The sequence below is a fragment of the Bombus pyrosoma genome, linkage group LG16 (assembly GCF_014825855.1).
Source record: "Bombus pyrosoma isolate SC7728 linkage group LG16, ASM1482585v1, whole genome shotgun sequence".
NCBI lineage: Eukaryota > Metazoa > Arthropoda > Insecta > Hymenoptera > Apidae > Bombus > Bombus pyrosoma.
This window is the reverse complement of record NC_057785.1, coordinates 3350709-3367408: the sequence shown is the minus strand read 5'-3', so window position 1 is coordinate 3367408 and position 16700 is coordinate 3350709. Positions and strand designations below refer to the sequence as shown.

General features: G+C 38.2%; 4 protein-coding genes across 7 annotated transcripts in view; 3 read left to right on the top strand and 1 right to left on the bottom strand.

The window, feature by feature from the left end:
- The window catches only part of LOC122576540 (cyclin-G-associated kinase), a 5097-nt gene extending 1656 nt beyond the window's left edge, over window positions 1-3441 (top strand). The window contains exons 4-7 of the mRNA XM_043746982.1: window positions 31-818; window positions 891-1610; window positions 1687-2811; window positions 2906-3441. Coding sequence (XP_043602917.1) covers window positions 31-818; window positions 891-1610; window positions 1687-2811; window positions 2906-3013 — 2741 coding nt within the window. The 3' untranslated portion in view covers window positions 3014-3441. The remainder of the gene's footprint in view (window positions 1-30; window positions 819-890; window positions 1611-1686; window positions 2812-2905) is intronic.
- Window positions 1-13303, bottom strand: part of LOC122576548 — a 15731-nt gene extending 2428 nt beyond the window's left edge. The window contains exons 1-3 of one of the 3 annotated variants that reach the window (XM_043747007.1): window positions 13181-13303; window positions 9770-9860; window positions 9504-9639 (exon numbers count right to left, since the gene is read on the bottom strand). In XM_043747007.1, coding sequence (XP_043602942.1) covers window positions 9628-9639; window positions 9770-9860; window positions 13181-13275 — 198 coding nt within the window. In that variant the 5' untranslated portion in view covers window positions 13276-13303 and the 3' untranslated portion in view covers window positions 9504-9627. Of the gene's footprint in view, window positions 1-9503; window positions 9861-13180 lie in introns of those variants that run through there. The other 2 variants (XM_043747006.1, XM_043747005.1) reach the window with 2 other exon arrangements.
- LOC122576538 lies at window positions 3721-12701 on the top strand. Of its 2 annotated transcripts, none has more exons than XM_043746980.1 (8): window positions 3721-4025; window positions 4431-4958; window positions 5032-6047; window positions 6168-7029; window positions 7105-7454; window positions 7542-7914; window positions 7985-8052; window positions 8133-12701. In XM_043746980.1, exons 2-8 carry the CDS (start codon window positions 4515-4517, stop codon window positions 9061-9063), a joined length of 4044 nt encoding a protein of 1347 aa, XP_043602915.1. In that variant the 5' UTR covers window positions 3721-4025; window positions 4431-4514; the 3' UTR covers window positions 9064-12701. The 2 variants fall into 2 exon arrangements, with proteins under 2 accessions (XP_043602915.1, XP_043602914.1); XM_043746979.1 differs by having other exon boundaries at window positions 3722-4025; window positions 7982-8052.
- On the top strand, window positions 12753-16700 carry LOC122576544 (kelch-like ECH-associated protein 1B). Its single transcript, XM_043746993.1, has 7 exons — window positions 12753-13761; window positions 13855-14154; window positions 14234-14398; window positions 14481-15148; window positions 15220-15468; window positions 15546-15844; window positions 15932-16700. Exons 2-7 carry the CDS (start codon window positions 13864-13866, stop codon window positions 16117-16119), a joined length of 1860 nt encoding a protein of 619 aa, XP_043602928.1. The 5' UTR covers window positions 12753-13761; window positions 13855-13863; the 3' UTR covers window positions 16120-16700.

Genomic DNA, 16700 nt, shown 5'->3' with positions numbered 1-16700 from the left:
GATTCTTATTTAATTTCATTTCATTCGTAGGTAACAAGCTCGCAATAGTTAATGGCAAGTACACTTCACTTCCGCCTAATCCTCGTTTAGCTTGTTTACACGACATAGTAAAAGGATGTCTCGATGTATCTCCGATACGAAGGCTGACTACATCAATGATTTTGGAGCGGTTAGCAGCGATAGCCGAGTCAAACAACTTTGATCCTAGAGAACCCCCGAAAGTGGAAGTTTCAGTGAAGACTCCACCGCCTCCCAGACCTACTCAACCACCTAGCACACCCACTCCGCCACCGAGACCATCTCCTCCGGTAAACGTACCACCTCCAAAGTCTACTCCAGCGACTCAAACTGCAGTCGCCAAGATTCCCGTAGCTCAACCGACAGGCCTATTTAGCTCATTGAAAGGCGGTGCTGGCAGCATTTTGCGAAACTTGAAAGATACTTCGAGCAAAGTGATGTACTCTATGCAACAGAGCATGGCCAGAACTGAATTAGATGCCAGTTACTTAACGTCGCGTATATTAATCATGCCCTATCCAGCAGATGGAATAGAGTCTGCCTATAGAGCTAACCACGTGGAGGATGTAAGAGCATTTTTACAAGCTCGACATCCTCCGCCAGCTCGTATACAATTGTATAATTTATCTCGGGGTCGACCAAACGTGTCTAGACTTCCTGGTAGACATATCGACTGTTCTTTCGCCTATGCTTCCTCGGATTCTAATGCCCCGCTGTTGTCAGCCCTCTATCAGATATGTCAGGATATTTATCGATACCTGAACGCCGATTTTAATCACATCGTAGTGTTGTATTGCAGTGTGAGTATACTTTGGAGTCTCTTAGATTAATTAGAAGCCATAATATTTTTTAATGTTGCTTCCTTCTTTTAGGATGGATTTAGAGCCAGCGCCACGATCGCGTGTACTTTACTAATATACGCTAGAGCATTCTCTACACCTGAAGAAGCCATAGCGATGTTCATAACAAGGCGACAGCCTCCCCAGCTGCAACCTTCGGAATTACGCTGTATTAACTATATGAGTTTGCTGAGTACCGGTGTACAGCCTCATACAAAGCCTCTAGCCCTTTGTTCCTTAGTAATTAAACCTGTTCCACTATTTACTAGGGCAAAAGATGGTTGTAGACCTTATGTCGATATTTATAGCAACGGAGCTTTAGTATTTTCCACTAAGCGACCAGAATACGAAGATATAAAACTGTTTGGAATGATGAAGGGAAAGGTTCAGTTGGCACTTGGCAATGCTACCGTTAGAGGAGATGTTACCTTAGTCATATTCCACGCCAGGCAGCAGCTGGGTCGTATGATAGGAATTAAAATTGCCTCTGTTCATTTTCATACTGGTTACATACCGCTTAGTGAATCTGCTTTAACGTTCAAGAAGAAGGATCTCGATGATGTGCCTGAAATAGGCGGGAATTTCAGTGTTATTTTGAATATCATGATGGCTGAGGAGAATCCAAAGATGGCAAGAGTTCCAGCTCCTTGGGAAGCGGAAATATCCTCGAAATTGGAACCAGACCCATTATTCGGATCTACTTTGGAAATGGAAGAAACTTTAGAGAGCTTTAGAATCTCTAAGCCAGAAGAGGTAAGTGATAGAAATATTTATATTAAAAATAATTAAAGTTTAGAGATTTTATGATATTTCGATGTAAAAATGTTAGATTCAGAGAGAAGTAACGACTTCGCAACCAGTCGAAGCACAAAGCAACGTTAATGTACAACAAGAAGTACCTCAACAGCCAGTAGAGGACATAGAAGAGCAAATAAAAGAAGAAATCAAGTTACAAGAAGCAGATTTATTGAACCTAGGAATGCCAGACACCAGTACCTTGAATAATACTGTGCAGGCTACAGTGAACCCGGGATTAGATATTTTTTCTAACTCGTCAAATTTAACTAGTCAAAAAGAAAGTGATCTCTTAGGAGGTTTCGGTGATTTTATTCAACAAGAAACGAAAAACACCGTGCCCACTATTACCGATCCTGTCCAAAACGATCTACTCTTTGGACACGATCAGCCTACTACTAGGAATGACAATGCTAATAATAATTTGAACAATTTATTCTTTAATCATAGACCGCCTACTACTAAACAAAACCTCAACGATTTATTTGATCCACTCGGTGGAAACACTGCGAATCTCTTAGGAAGTATGCAAGGTTCTAAACCGAATAACACGAAGCCTCTAACCGAGGAAAACTTTCCAAGAAATTCAAGCGTTCCGAACTTCGCAGCTCAAAACAAGGATCCCTTCGCGAGTCTTGCTAGCTCCCTGGGAGCTGGATTAACGTCTAGTTGGAATGGAACGCCGAGAAACTCTAATACTCCACAATCCGCTAGCCCCGCTCCTGCTAGCACACCAATACACTCTAGCCCCAATACCCACAGGAACGCATCTAACGAGACCAATACCGCTGCTGCTGCTGCTGATAGCGGTGCAACAGGCAATAAAACAAGCAAATCGAGTGGAGATGCCTTCGAGGATCTATTGGGCAGTCAAGGCTACAATTTCTTCAGTTCGAGAAAAGCAGAGAAAGACAGCCCAAAGACAATAAATCAAATGAGAAAAGTAGAAGCTGCTAAGAATATGGATCCAGATAGATTGAAGATTGCCGAATGGACAGAAGGAAAGAAGGGTAATTTAAGGGCCCTTCTTTGCTCGTTGCATACGGTTCTCTGGCCAGAAGCTGACAGATGGCAACGGTGCGAGATGCATCAGTTAGTTTCTGCCGCGGACGTGAAGAAAGCTTATAGGAAAGCTTGTTTGGCTGTGCATCCGGATAAGGTATTATTCAAAATCTGAAACTATCGAGTAAAATGTTAATATAAATATGAACAACGATATCGTTTCTAATCCTTTTTTATACTATTCTTTATAGCAAGCAGGAACGGCTAACGAGAACATTGCAAAGTTAATTTTCATGGAACTGAACAATGCTTGGAGTACATTCGAAAACGATGCGTCGCAACAAAACCTATTTAGTTAATTATTCCGATCTGACTGTTATATACTTGTTATGTCCACGAGTTAAGGTAGTTCCTAGCGGAAAGAGAGACCCGAGAATATTATTAATTATTATTAATTATTATTAATTGTAAGATATTGACTATATTATTATTATTGGTAAAACATGACTCTCCGTGTTACATTCCGACTAATGTTATCTCAGCTGTAGCGGAAAAAGAAAAAAGAAGAAGCAATTAAGGGATTATAGCGAATGCAAATTTTTGAAAAAGCTGCATCTGAATGGCTACCTATGTACATGCATCTTCTTATCATATGAAAAAAGCCTTGTAAGATCACTTAAAAAAGGGGAACTGTATTAGACGTAACTGCGGCATAACGTGTATATGTATATAAGGCAAAATGTAAATTAAGGAAGATTCCAAATATATAAAGATATTTTCCGGCCGACTACAGTCTCTTCCATATTCCACCGTCCATCCACTGTCTATTTAACCAAGACTTTTTAAACATCTAACAAATTCCAAATAATTTTAAATGCCATATTTTGTAACTTTTTATACAATAAAAAAGGGGATTATTTATTTAAAAAATGACTATTTTATTTACGTTAATAATAAAAAAAACAAGACCACAATTTTAATATCTTTTAGAGGGAAGTTGAGAAATTGAAACAGTAGAACCCAATCTTAATGTTCGATGTCTCATGGTCCACAGAGAGACGCACATGAGAGATACATATATAAGTACGTGTGGTATAACACGTATTTGCGCGAGAGAATGGTATGTGTACTGTAGGGGTGAAATTTAAAGGGAGGGGCTGCTCGAAAATGGCTGTTATGCACGGGGTAGGACGTCTAGAAGAGGGCAAGTGACGGTTCATCCCTGTCTTCCACACTGACCAATTGACATTATTTTACGACAATTGATACGGTTACCTAATCGATAGCTATTATGTGGCGGCTAAGAAGCAATCTTCGTACTGCTCTTCACCCACCCCCGGATCTGCGACATATGATTCGCTTCGGGAAAAGGTAAACTGTCACAGCTCTTTTTCCTCTGTACACGTTCAAATTTTCTAAATTTAATCGTTAAATTTATGCACTGTTTCGTCGCGCGTGAAAAGTTCCATGATTTTTTTTAATAAAGTGTGAACCTTGGAAACTGAAGTGCGCAAATGATTAAAAAATGTTTCAAAGAGAAAGTATGAAATAAAAAAATACCTTTTACGAGAGCAAGACAACGTTTTGTGTCAGAATCAGATTAATCATGGCATTATTCGCGCAAACACGCTAGAAACACCAGATATTTGCATGTAGCATTGTCAACAATGTGAGACTAATTTGTGACACGTCCATGAACCATAACTGACTCATGTAATTATACACAAGGAATATCAATGACGAGTAATTCGTTAATTCCGATTTCAACGATTACAGATTGGAACCTTACATGTATGATGTAAGTCAGAAGAGCTAAGCAAAGAATAACAAAGTGGAGAGAAAGACAGAAAAGCGAAGAAGATGTTCGGCTTCGCTTGGAGATTTCTATTCCTCTTTTTGCTGGGTACTTGTTTCTGTCTCTGCTCTACGGATCCTGCCAGATCTGTGAGAGCCATTAAGGGACGGTTTCGAACATCTTACGCTGCATGGCGTATCGTGCTGTGTCTGACACAACCACAGGGTTCATTGAAGACAGATGTACAAAAAGCATGGGAGAAGGCAAGGCTGGAGTCATCTCATGCAGACATGAACGTGTCTTTCATAGAGGCACCAGTCAAGACAGATTCGCTGTCTTATCCTCTGTCACTGTTAAGCAAATTCTGTAATGAAATCAAAGCTGGGAAAACTGTGTTGAGTCTCATCATTGGAGGGGGATCTGCAGCCAAATTTCTCGTCACTGCTGCAGCTTCCTTGAATATTCCAGCCTTGTGGCTACCATTTACACACGAGGATTTCCTTAGACAGGTTTGTAGTCATGGATAAACTGCTTTCCTAAAAAATAGCTTTTATGTAATTAACAAAAGATTCGAATTTACAGGGAAATATTGGTCAATACGAAAGTCGTATAGGTTCTAGTACAAGGGAAGTGGGAGCAGCTGCTGCTGCCTTAATGCATAGAGCAAATTGGCATGCATTCACTCTCCTTATAGACACTACCTTGCTGCCAATGACTCATCTTTTACACGCGAACCAAACGACCTTAACACCTAGAACTATTATACATCTTCCAACGAATGACAAAACCTTAAGGATGAGACTCAAAAGAGTTGCCGAAGAGGGTGGCAGTGGAGGAGTCATAGTGATGGGTTGTGACTTGAACAGTGCACGAAGAATCCTAGCTGTGGCTGGTAAATATGAAATGCTTGCAGGAAGATTTCTGTGGCTCTGGTTGGATCTGAAAGCAGAACTGAGACCCAATGAACCAAATATAATCAGTTCTACTATTATACACAGCTCAAGATCGTCGATAGCAACGAATGAAAATCCTTCACCCGTAGAGAGTATAAACCGAAACGTGAATCTCGTAGCGGAAAGCCAGTTATCGTTAAACTCTTTGCCCAGTTTAGCGAACGATATACATCGATTACAAGAATATAGGTGGCAGAGCGAGAGGTCTGTGAACAAACAAGAAGATAGAAGCTTTAATTTTGACGACGACGAGGATATTAGAATAATGGACAAAGAATTGAATTCCAAGGATTTTATGCCAGTCGGTATGCTAGCTTTGAGACCCTCTGGTATAAAATTGATGGGTAGTGACACTATATTATCCAGAATGATCAGGGAGACCTCTCAGGCGCTGGACGAAACATTCTTAGAAGTGAAACCCAGACTGAATCGTTTGGGAGAAGCTCAGCTCGAAGAGAACTTCGTACCAGAATGCTTTCCAAAAAGTAACGCCAAATTTTTGATGAGCAAAATGAGGCACAATGTTTCCAAGACCTTGACTCAGAAGTTAAGAAATTCCGTGAGTCAACTTTCCAAGGACAAGGCTAAGTTCCAGTTGCTGAACTTACAAGCCATAAGATTTCCAGGAAATAAGACTCAATTGAGGTATGTGTTTAATTAAACGTTTTTTTAAAATAATTGAGTCTTACAATTCTAAATCTAAATTGATCCAATTATTCAAAATGTCATGTTTAAGATAATATATTCCAATGTTCTTCCACACAGATGGACGAAAGTCGGCACGGTAAAAGGTGGAAAGGAGGTTCATCTAGACACGATAATTTGGCCAGGAGGTGGAATCGTGCCAGCGTACCTGGAGCAAGGAGGCGAAAAAATTGGCATGCCGATGTATCGCATAGTAACAGCACTGGCACCACCGTTTACGATGGTTACGAATCTACAGGAAGGTCTTTGCTTGAGAGGACTGTTTTGTCGTCAAGAAAATACATTGATGTGTTGTTACGGTCTAAGCATGGACTTGATGTCCCTGGTGTCTCGTGAACTAGGATTCCGATACGACTTGTATCTGGTAAAAGATGGCCTGTTCGGCAAGAGAAACGGCAGCACATGGAACGGAATCATGGGAGAACTGGTCTCTGGTCGAGCTCAATTAGCCTTCGCACCACTCAGCGTGTCTGCACGTAGAGCAGAAGTAGTCGACTTCACGACACCGTATTTCTTCAGTGGGGTCAGCTTCCTCACAGCGCCAAAGCTCAAGTCAGAAATCTCGCTATTTGCTTTCCTATTTCCATTCAGCACAGAGCTGTGGATCGCTGTTTTTACGTCGTTGAATTTTACTGCCATAGCAGTGGCACTGTACGAATGGTTCAGTCCATTCGGCCTGAACCCATGGGGTAGACAACGAAGCAAGAACTTCTCGATAGCTTCTGCTTTGTGGGTAATGTGGGGTCTTCTTTGTGGACATTTGGTCGCCTTCAAGGCACCAAAGTCTTGGCCTAACAAGTTTCTAATCAACATTTGGGGCGGTTTCTCCGTTATCTTCGTGGCTTCCTATACGGCCAATATAGCTGCCCTTATCGCGGGTCTCTTTTTCCACCCTGCAGTGAGCAATTATCATGATAAAAGTGTAAGCAAATTTTTGATTAGGATATTATATCTTATTTCTGAATAAACTAGCCAGTGATTGTGTTATGTGTTGCAGTTACTGTTGCAAAGGGTTGGAGCACCAAGAGCATCAGCAGCCGAATACTATGTACAGAAAGCAAACACACAATTGTGGTCTCACATGGCCAGATATTCTTTGTCGAACATCGCCGAGGGCGTGGAGAAATTAAGAAATGGTACTTTAGATATTCTCATAGCTGATACTCCTATTTTAGATTACTATCGGGCGATAGACGATGGTTGTCGATTACAAAAGATCGGAGACACCATAAATGAAGACACATATGCCGTTGCCCTTACTAAGGGCCATCCTTTGAAAGAAAGTATATCTAAAGTTATAGCTAATTACACGAGCACTGGACTACTAGATATCTTGCAAGAAAAATGGTAAACTACTTTTACAAGAATATTGTCATTTAATTAAAGATTGCAAGGGAATACGATCGAATAACTGGAAAAAAATGATCACAACAGGTATGGTGGTTTACCTTGTATTCGAGGAAGAGAAGGAATGGATACTGGCCTTGACCATGAACAAGGGGGACAACCCAGACCTCTGGGTGTAGCTTCTGTTGCCGGCGTATTCTGTCTTCTAGGAATGGGCGTTGTACTTGGTACAATTATTTTAGCTGGAGAACACTTGTTTTACAAATATACGTTGCCCAGATTGAGACATAGACCGGAGGACTCTATATGGCGCAGCCGTAACGTGATGTTCTTCTCACAGAAATTGTATAGATTCATCAATTGCGTGGAGCTGGTGTCGCCACACCACGCTGCCAGAGAACTGGTTCACACGGTACGACAGGGACAGATCGCCTCCCTGTTTCAAAAAAGTGTCAAGCGAGTAAGTGACTTTTTGCTTCCGTAGACTGTAACTTTTTTCATATATCTACAAGGTAGCCATGTTCCAGAAGGAACACGAACAACGTCGAAGGCGCAAAAGTAAAGCTCAGTTCTTCGAGATGATCCAGGAGATCCGGAGGTGAGAGCTGAAGAATCCATTAATCTTACTTGACTACTCCTATCCGTAAATCTAATCAGTAAATCGATTCAATTTCGCAGAGTCCAACAAGAGGAAAAAATAGAAACTGTATCGGAAGAGCAAGAAAAAGAGGAAGAGGAAAAAACTGTAAAAGGAAGAGAAAGAAGCAAAAGCAAGAGCCCTTTGATGCCTCGAAGTCCAAAGAGATCAGAGAAAAGCAGAAGTTCGATCAATTTATCAAGCTCCAGGCTAGGATTGTCTCCGGTCAGCCTGGAGGCCCCAATGAAGCCCAGAGAATTCACTCTGAGCAGCACTAACCTCAGAGCAAGAAGCCCTTTGGAAACAGTAGGTCGTCGCTTGAGCCACGGAGATGGAGGATCACCACCACCGCGTCTAGGCTCTAATTTCGGCGGCAGTGCAACGCTAAGACCCCTAGCGCCAACGAAAAGCGATTCCACCGGAAGTACGACACCAACGATCAAGGGTGAATCCACTGGGGGAGGTGCTCCTACACCCAGATACACGAGAAGTCCTGCAAAACGAGGGCAATCGTTCCCAGTGTTTGCCACGTTGAGGCCACCACACTCGTCCAGCCATCAAATGTCCAAGAGCCCATTATTATCCCCTAATAATGAGCTAACTTCCGCTATCGGACGGAAACTATCTCGTGAATGGGGTTCGGGAACTCTAGATATCAGCAGGTCCTCCGAAACGGTCGCTGGCGGCTGCTCTTATACGCTGAACCAGGAAATGACGTTATCCTTAGAGCGGCCGTCTCATGAGAAGATTCAGAACGATCCCTTACCCATCAAGAAGCCTATAAGAAGAGCCAGAAGCCATGAGAACAGAGACACCGGCAAGCTGATGACCGATCTACCATCACCAAGACTCACCGCTCAACCGGTGGTAGGAGGCCGATCGGTAAGCGAACGAACGAAAAAGCAGTTAGAGTCCGAATTGAAAGCGATTTTAAGTGCCAGAGCCCACCACCGCGACCTTCATCCCCCTTGATAGACGACAGGCTATCTTACCTAATTTTAATAAAGAGACAGAGAGAGTTCTTGCAGAAGTGAGCCATAAAAGCTTCGAGGATCGTTGCCTCTGAGGGGCTTTGGTTGATTTAAGCAATATCAGATTTATAGGTCAATTTGTAGAAGAAAAAAAAATCCGACAAACAGTAAAACAAAAAGATATATATATAAAGGAAAAAGTATATATATATTATAGACACAGTGTCTCCGGAGGTAATTAAAGTGTAACACAAGAAAGAGATTCTCTCACGAAGAAAGAATGAAATCTCTTTATCTGTTCATGTTGTTACGTACATTGATAATACTGATAGAGTATGTTGATAAAAAAAATGGAAAAAAAGTGCTATAAAACTTTAGTAGATTGTCTTAACGAGTAGCGACTTAAATGAGTAACTAAAGTATTTTCTTGTTGGCATTTTAACTCTACAGAGGCTGTCGGTCTGGGCGAGTCTCTCTTAAAATTATAATATGATTATTAGATATCGTACACTGCCGTATTTCTCAAATTCCTTTTAATCATTCGTAGATGACTCATCGACATCTTTCAGTTTGCCATCTGTAACAAATTGGTGATGAAAATTCGAACGACCGCATAAGACAATGGCATATATTAAAGTAGGAATCGACAATGAATAGAAATAAGTGAAAGCTGAGAATCGCTGGTCTACGGAATTTTGCTGACTCACATACTGCCATAAACCTTCTAGTATTTCTCTCATGGGAGGAGAGAAAAGGAGAGACTCGCCCGTAGAACTCTCAGCGTAGAATGACCATTTACTAAAAGAAAAAATACATAATCTTATTAAAAATTATCTCATTCAAAATAAAAGAATGAATAATAAAATATATTGAAAGGCGGACGAAATTTTAATCGGACGAGTCACTTTTTTACCGAAAGCTGGTATACCATTATATGAAATGAAATTCTATCAGCAAACATTTAACGACGATAATTGTATGCACACATTAATCATTCTATTTGTAATTTCATTCACTGATAGTGGAAGAAATCGTGTGTTTACTGTGCAATAACCTTCCACCAATTATTAGACTGATAGGTGAAGAAAAATTTATCCAGGAATTGCACATACGCATCCACGGATCATTGGAATTGAACACGCACATATATACACTCTCTATCTCAAAATGTTCTTTTCCTCTTCCTTTATACGTTCTTTTTCCTTTCTTTCGTCAAACTGGAAATGAAGGACACGCACATATATATACTCTCTATTTCAAAATGTTCTTTTCCTCTTCTTTTATACTTTTTTTTCCTTTTTTTCATCAAGCTGAAAATGAACTATCATCGTTCCAACTTGATCCCAACTACCCAAACTTAGACTGTTAGAATGAATGTGTGGGACTAAATTAATTGAAAATAATTGATGAGCGAGGCCTTAGGAGTAGTCGATCCGCCCAATTCTTTACTTATGGATATAGCGTTTAATCGTATTATCGAGCAATTCGCTATATAATTATAAATTATACATAGAGGATAGCGATTTAGTTTCATAGTTTTCTCGTTAGGCACTGTATCCGACACTCGTAACTGAAATTCTTGAAAGTCTAACGAGAGAGAGAGACTCTCACAAATGCATGTTAGTTATCATCCCTGAAATTCGAAAATACATTTCACTAAATTCAGACTACGCTTCAGAGACTCTATAAGACAACATAAGTTGCTCGCAGGCTGACTACATACAACTACTGAATCTTCAATCTGATGTATAACAAGTGTAACTTCTACCAATGAAAGTGTCCCAACTTACAAATAACGACATTTGTTTTACCATTTACACTGTCAGCACCTACATATTTACACCTGTCATTTTTTAGCTAACAGACTTTCGAGAATATTTCATACATGATGATGAGGAAACAAAGACAAATATCATTGTGTTACAAACAATAAAGATAATTTCCATAAATTTCTTTCAACTGAATAACAAAGAAAAACGACTGGCTTGCTTGCAATAGCAGATTCAGGAAGTAATCAAAATACAAAGATATAGGGGGCCAGTTTAGAGTCACCCAAGCCTAACTAAATCAAAGATAGACTTATTAAATTAATTAATAGCTGTAACATTCTTTAATAAGTGGGTTCTGCCGGTAATTTAGTTCAGTAGTGATCATATATATTCTTTTCTCCAATTTATTCCAAAATGCATAAAAAAAGAGAAAAAGGAAACCTGTCTTTTGAAAGTCTTTGTACATATGTGTCTTCTACTCTAGATACCTGAAGAGGCATTATTGCACTGAATTAAAGGTCGAGCCCCCTACTTCATTGTGCGCCAACAAGAACCTGTACAGTGTGAGCATTTTATGGAAAGATCAGAGCAAAATTCATCTGTACTTCTATCTTTATTATTCAATTACAAATCAAATATTCTGAAAATTATTACACGCGATAATCAAAAAAATTGGATCGGCCTATTTAATGTAGAATTTAGAGAATTCCCCTTAGTTAATTAAAACTTTTGGATCTTTTAGTGCTCTTTTCTTTCCATTCTCTAAATTAATATCATGAAGTGTTCTCATTGTTCTCATCAATAATGCCCATAAAAATAACAGATTTAAAATTCAAACTTTCGAAAATTCAAACTTTAAAAGAAAAGAAATATTTATTGCTTGATAATAAATCTAATATAAATTTGTATGATTCAGTTATTAGAAATAACTAGTAATTAAAGTATTAATAACATTCTAATAGCCTTAACACGTTATTTCCGCGTCTAATGGCAATAAGATTATTCTATACTATAAAACACTGCCATAATTTCAACTATTGTTATATTGATTTTAAGATCCTGCCAAATAATATTACCGCATTAAATATAATGCATTCTTCAGGGCTCTTTTAAAACTTCTCAATGAAAAACAGACATTAACTATACATCGCAAATAAGTCAAGAAAAAGAGTATTTCCTCTTCAAATTCACAAGATATTTGGATTTGTTGTTTAATTATGAGAACATTTCCAATATAAAGTACAGAATATACTAACAAATTAACAAATAGGAAGTATCAAATACTGAGGACTTGTTCATTGAATTCTATGCATAGAAAAATGTCTCAATTCACAGAACAAGGTTCCTACTATCTTTGAAATTTATTTTTTCAACAATTACAATGGAACTTTGTATATTGTGGAGATTTAATAGTAAACTTCTCAACTGCATAGAATGCAATGCTAAAAAAATTCTTGAGGCTCAATATAGGTACTTCTGTACTACTCTTTCGTTTTGCTAATACGAGTAAAAACTAATAAGATCTAATTCATAAATACTTATCAAGAACTAACCATTACTTTAAAAAGGTCTTTATAATTTGGTAGAGCAATTGCTACTTACGTTGCATTAAAGTTGCATAAATTATAACTTAAGCGCAATGCAACTTTAAGGAAACGAAATAAGTATTGTAAAATCATAAAGTAGAGGATTACACGAAGTAGTCGTATAATAAACCACAGAGATTCTGTTACGGCGGTGACTTGTTGGCGTACGGTATTAGGTTAGGTTCCTCGTAACCTACCTCGTCTCTCTTGTTACGCCTACTATTATACTGTTATTGTTGAAAACTCCATATTAATAAGAAATAAATATATTGTCTCAAAATAAACGTGGTCTCTCATTTACCCAATTTCAAACTCCTAAAAACTTCAACCTATAACCTCCTCATTTCTCAATCCTGACATAATTAACTCATAAATATGTAATGTAAATCTAATAATTGTCATTTTTTATACGTGAATCCCTCCAACATTTTCAGTTTACCATCAATTTACTGAAACAATGTAGAATACAAATGCATACACATAACCAAACAAATATTTAAAACATATTAAACGTATTCCTGGATGACAAAATGCGAGCCAGAAAGATTACCGGACGTATTGGTTCAAAGGTGCGCGAACGGTCTCAAAGGTAAAAACCTCGGTAGGTAGCTGCTAACGTGCTTGATCATCAAAGCGAAATAAATGCAAGTCATTCACGTCATCTACGATCACGAGTGTTGTTTCACGGTCGAACTTTCGCTTGTGTTTGTCTCGTACATAGCCCCGTGTGGTAACCATATACCTAGACACTGTCTCTTATTACCTTATTATCTCGGTACGACCGAGCTGCTTGCGGTATAGTGACATGTAAATATAAACGTATTCGCTGTTGTCTTCCGAACGATTAATTCTTTGCATCTCGTTTTTTTTACACTTTACCGCCCAAATTTTTCACAAACACACATGTAAAATATCGACGTACGTATTACGAGCATGGGTGGAATATACATTTTTCATTCAGAAGCCGATCTCGAGTAACGAGTTACTCTTATCAGTCCTTAAGTAACGCGTTAGAATAGACGTTAAGATATCGATGCTCATCTTGGAGAAAGAAAAATTTGTCAACTCACAGGATCCTTTGAAAGCACGTGCAAATAATAATTTCACGTCTGACGTGAGCCAACATCAACATCATATTCGTTAGTACTTATTGTTCATATCTGCGCCATCGAGCACGATCAATTAATTAACTGGCAACTTAGCCCTTTAAATTATGTTCGCTCTATCGCATCTCCTCTTCCCTTCTTAATTTATTTTACTTTGGAAAATTTATCAAGATTGCGAATTTTTATTCGTAATTCACTTGCATTTCTCTGTTTTGCCGGCGATTCTTCGGTCATTCCTGTAAGTATTTCTTGTGTTCTTGAAATATGGTTTATATGTGATGCTTATTTGTGTAAGATTTGTCCATTATTGGTGAACTTAATTCTTTCATAGGTTATTTTAATGGATGAGGAAGATTGTTGCATGAAAAAAGAAGCTCCTAGCAGCTTCCATTCCAAAAATCTTGGATCTAGTTCTTCGTTCATGACCGAGGGTGAAGGCCTAGATTCTACGGAGAAACATGGAGATCTTGGTGACATGACCTTTTACATGGCAAATTATATTAAAGATGCTATGAAGATGATGTTCATCATGCGAAGTCATCATATGCTCACTGATGTTATATTGGAAGTAGGGTCAGAGTTATTCTATGCACACAAAGTAATTTTAGCTGCCGCTAGTCCATATTTTAAGGTAATTTATGTTAAAGACATACAAAAGATATACACTGGACAAATACAAAAATTGCATTGGCTTGTTTTCAATATTCTAGGCAATGTTTACGGGAGGTTTGAAAGAATCTGAAATGTCTAGGGTAAAACTTCAAGGTGTCAGCCCAACAACGATGGCACGTTTAATGTATTTCATGTATACTGGTCAAATAAGAGTCACAGAGATTACAGTGTGCTCTCTTTTATCAGCAGCCACCATGTTTCAGGTATATAAAAGATAACTACATTTTTCTAATAAAAAAAAGATGTCACAGTATCTAATATACTTTTTTCACATCTATGATGCAGGTTAGTAATGTCATAGATGCGTGTTGTGTATTCTTGGAAAGACAATTAGATCCCACAAATGCTATTGGAATTGCTAATTTTGCTGAACAACATGGTTGTCAAAATTTATGTCAGAAAGCAAATCAATTTATTGTTCAACATTTTAGTCAGATATGTCAGGAAGAAGAGTTCCTACAGTTATCGGCAATGCAATTGATAGCACTAGTGAGAAAGGATGAGCTGAATGTACAGGAAGAGAGAGAAGTATACAATGCAGTGTTAAAATGGGTCAAGTACAATGAAGAAGCCAGAGGGCCCAAAATGGAGCACATATTGCATGCAGTGAGGTGTCAGTATCTCACTCCTAACTTCCTTAGAGAACAAATGAAAAACTGTGACGTTTTGAAGAAAGTACCTGCATGCAGAGAGTACCTTGCACAGATCTTCAAAGATTTGACTCTTCATAAAAAGCCAGTGGTAAAAGAGAGAACACCCAACACTCGTAGAGTGATATACATAGCTGGTGGTTTTTTGAAACATTCTTTAGATTTGCTAGAGGGGTATAACGTAGATGAAAAAACTTGGACTCAACATGCTAAACTAATAGTCCCAAGATCTGGTTTGGGTGGAGCATTCCTAAAGGGTATGTTTTATGCTGTTGGTGGGAGGAATAATTCACCAGATAGCAGGTAAGTTTCTTGGAAGAGAAGATAGTAAGAAATTAGACATAACATTTTTAAGAATTTATATAAATTTGCAGATATGATAGTGATTGGGTTGATAGATACAATCCAGTCACGGATCAATGGAGAGCTTGCAGCCCAATGTCTGTACCAAGGAACAGAGTAGGAGTGGCTGTTATGGATGGACTATTATATGCTGTTGGAGGTAGTGCAGGTGCAGAATATCACAATAGCGTTGAATGTTATGATCCAGATCACGATACTTGGACTAACGTGAAGCCAATGCACATCAAGAGACTGGGAGTTGGTGTAGCTGTAGTTAATAGGTGAAACTCGCAAATTATTTCAGGTTTAAGAGTTTCTTATTAAACTATGTTATCTATGTGAATTCTGTTTATAACAGATTACTTTATGCCATTGGTGGATTTGATGGAATAAATCGACTGAACTCTGTAGAATGTTACCATCCTGAAAACGATGAGTGGACAATGGTTTCACCTATGAAATGTAGCCGATCAGGAGCTGGGGTAGCCAACCTTGGACAATACATATATGTGGTGGGAGGATATGATGGAACAAAGCAATTAAACTCTGTCGAAAGATATGATACAGAAAGAGATATATGGGATCAAGTCAGTAGTGTTACTATTGCTCGTAGTGCACTCAGTGTTACAGTACTAGATGGAAAATTGTATGCAATGGGTGAGAACCAAAAAATATTTTTACAGAATAGATTTTATTTAGATTTGTAACTTCATCAATGGATGTTTTCTTATTCAATATTTACAGGAGGATATGATGGTGAACACTTTTTAAATATAGTTGAAATTTACGACCCTATGAAAGATACATGGGAGCAGGGAGTGCCAATGACTTCAGGAAGATCGGGTCATGCGAGTGCGGTATCGTATCATCAGTGTCCCATCCATTGTGATCATCTGGATCATAATATATCTCTAGAGAAACCACCATCGTGATATATGTAATTATCAGGTGTTAATTTAAATATTGGTATATAAACGAAATTCTTAGTCTAGGGAAACAAATACAAAAAGCAAGGCAGAAATAATGGAAATAGTTACTCAAACGGTGAACGAGTGACAGACTGATAATTATGTATTTTTGAGTTGTAATGTAAGTTCTGTTCTGGAGATTGAACTGCATTAACATTCTATAATTTTATTCTTGATAAAACCTCCCGATAGATTCAATGATTCATTTTTATTAAATATAGCATACAACATATATATGTATATGTTTTAAAATCATAAGGACCTTATCTATCCATATATATATATATATTATTTTTAAAATCAAATTTGTATAAAAAACTTTCTTATTTTTGAATCGTTGTACATTTGTAATATATTATTATACTAATATACTGACACATGCACACGCGTGCACGCGGATCTGTATGTATATGTAAAATATCCACAACCAATTCGCGCATTTTTGATCCTATTAATTAAATGTATATCCTGCCTAATTATTATATGTTAAGAAATGTTGAAAGACTTGATTAAAAAAATGAAAAATATATATGCTTGAAATATTA

Bases quoted from the DNA above. Each gene is read 5' to 3' on its own strand.
- LOC122576538 (XM_043746979.1), top strand. From the start codon at position 4,515: ATGTTCGGCTTCGCTTGGAGATTTCTATTCCTCTTTTTGCTGGGTACT. The intron at 7,455-7,541 runs GTAAACTACTTT...TGATCACAACAG, and splicing joins GATATCTTGCAAGAAAAATG to GTATGGTGGTTTACCTTGTA. The intron at 8,053-8,132 runs GTGAGAGCTGAA...TCAATTTCGCAG, and splicing joins ATGATCCAGGAGATCCGGAG to AGTCCAACAAGAGGAAAAAA.
- LOC122576544 (XM_043746993.1), top strand. From the start codon at position 13,864: ATGGATGAGGAAGATTGTTGCATGAAAAAAGAAGCTCCTAGCAGCTTC. The intron at 14,399-14,480 runs GTATATAAAAGA...TCTATGATGCAG, and splicing joins CAGCAGCCACCATGTTTCAG to GTTAGTAATGTCATAGATGC. The intron at 15,149-15,219 runs GTAAGTTTCTTG...ATAAATTTGCAG, and splicing joins AATAATTCACCAGATAGCAG to ATATGATAGTGATTGGGTTG.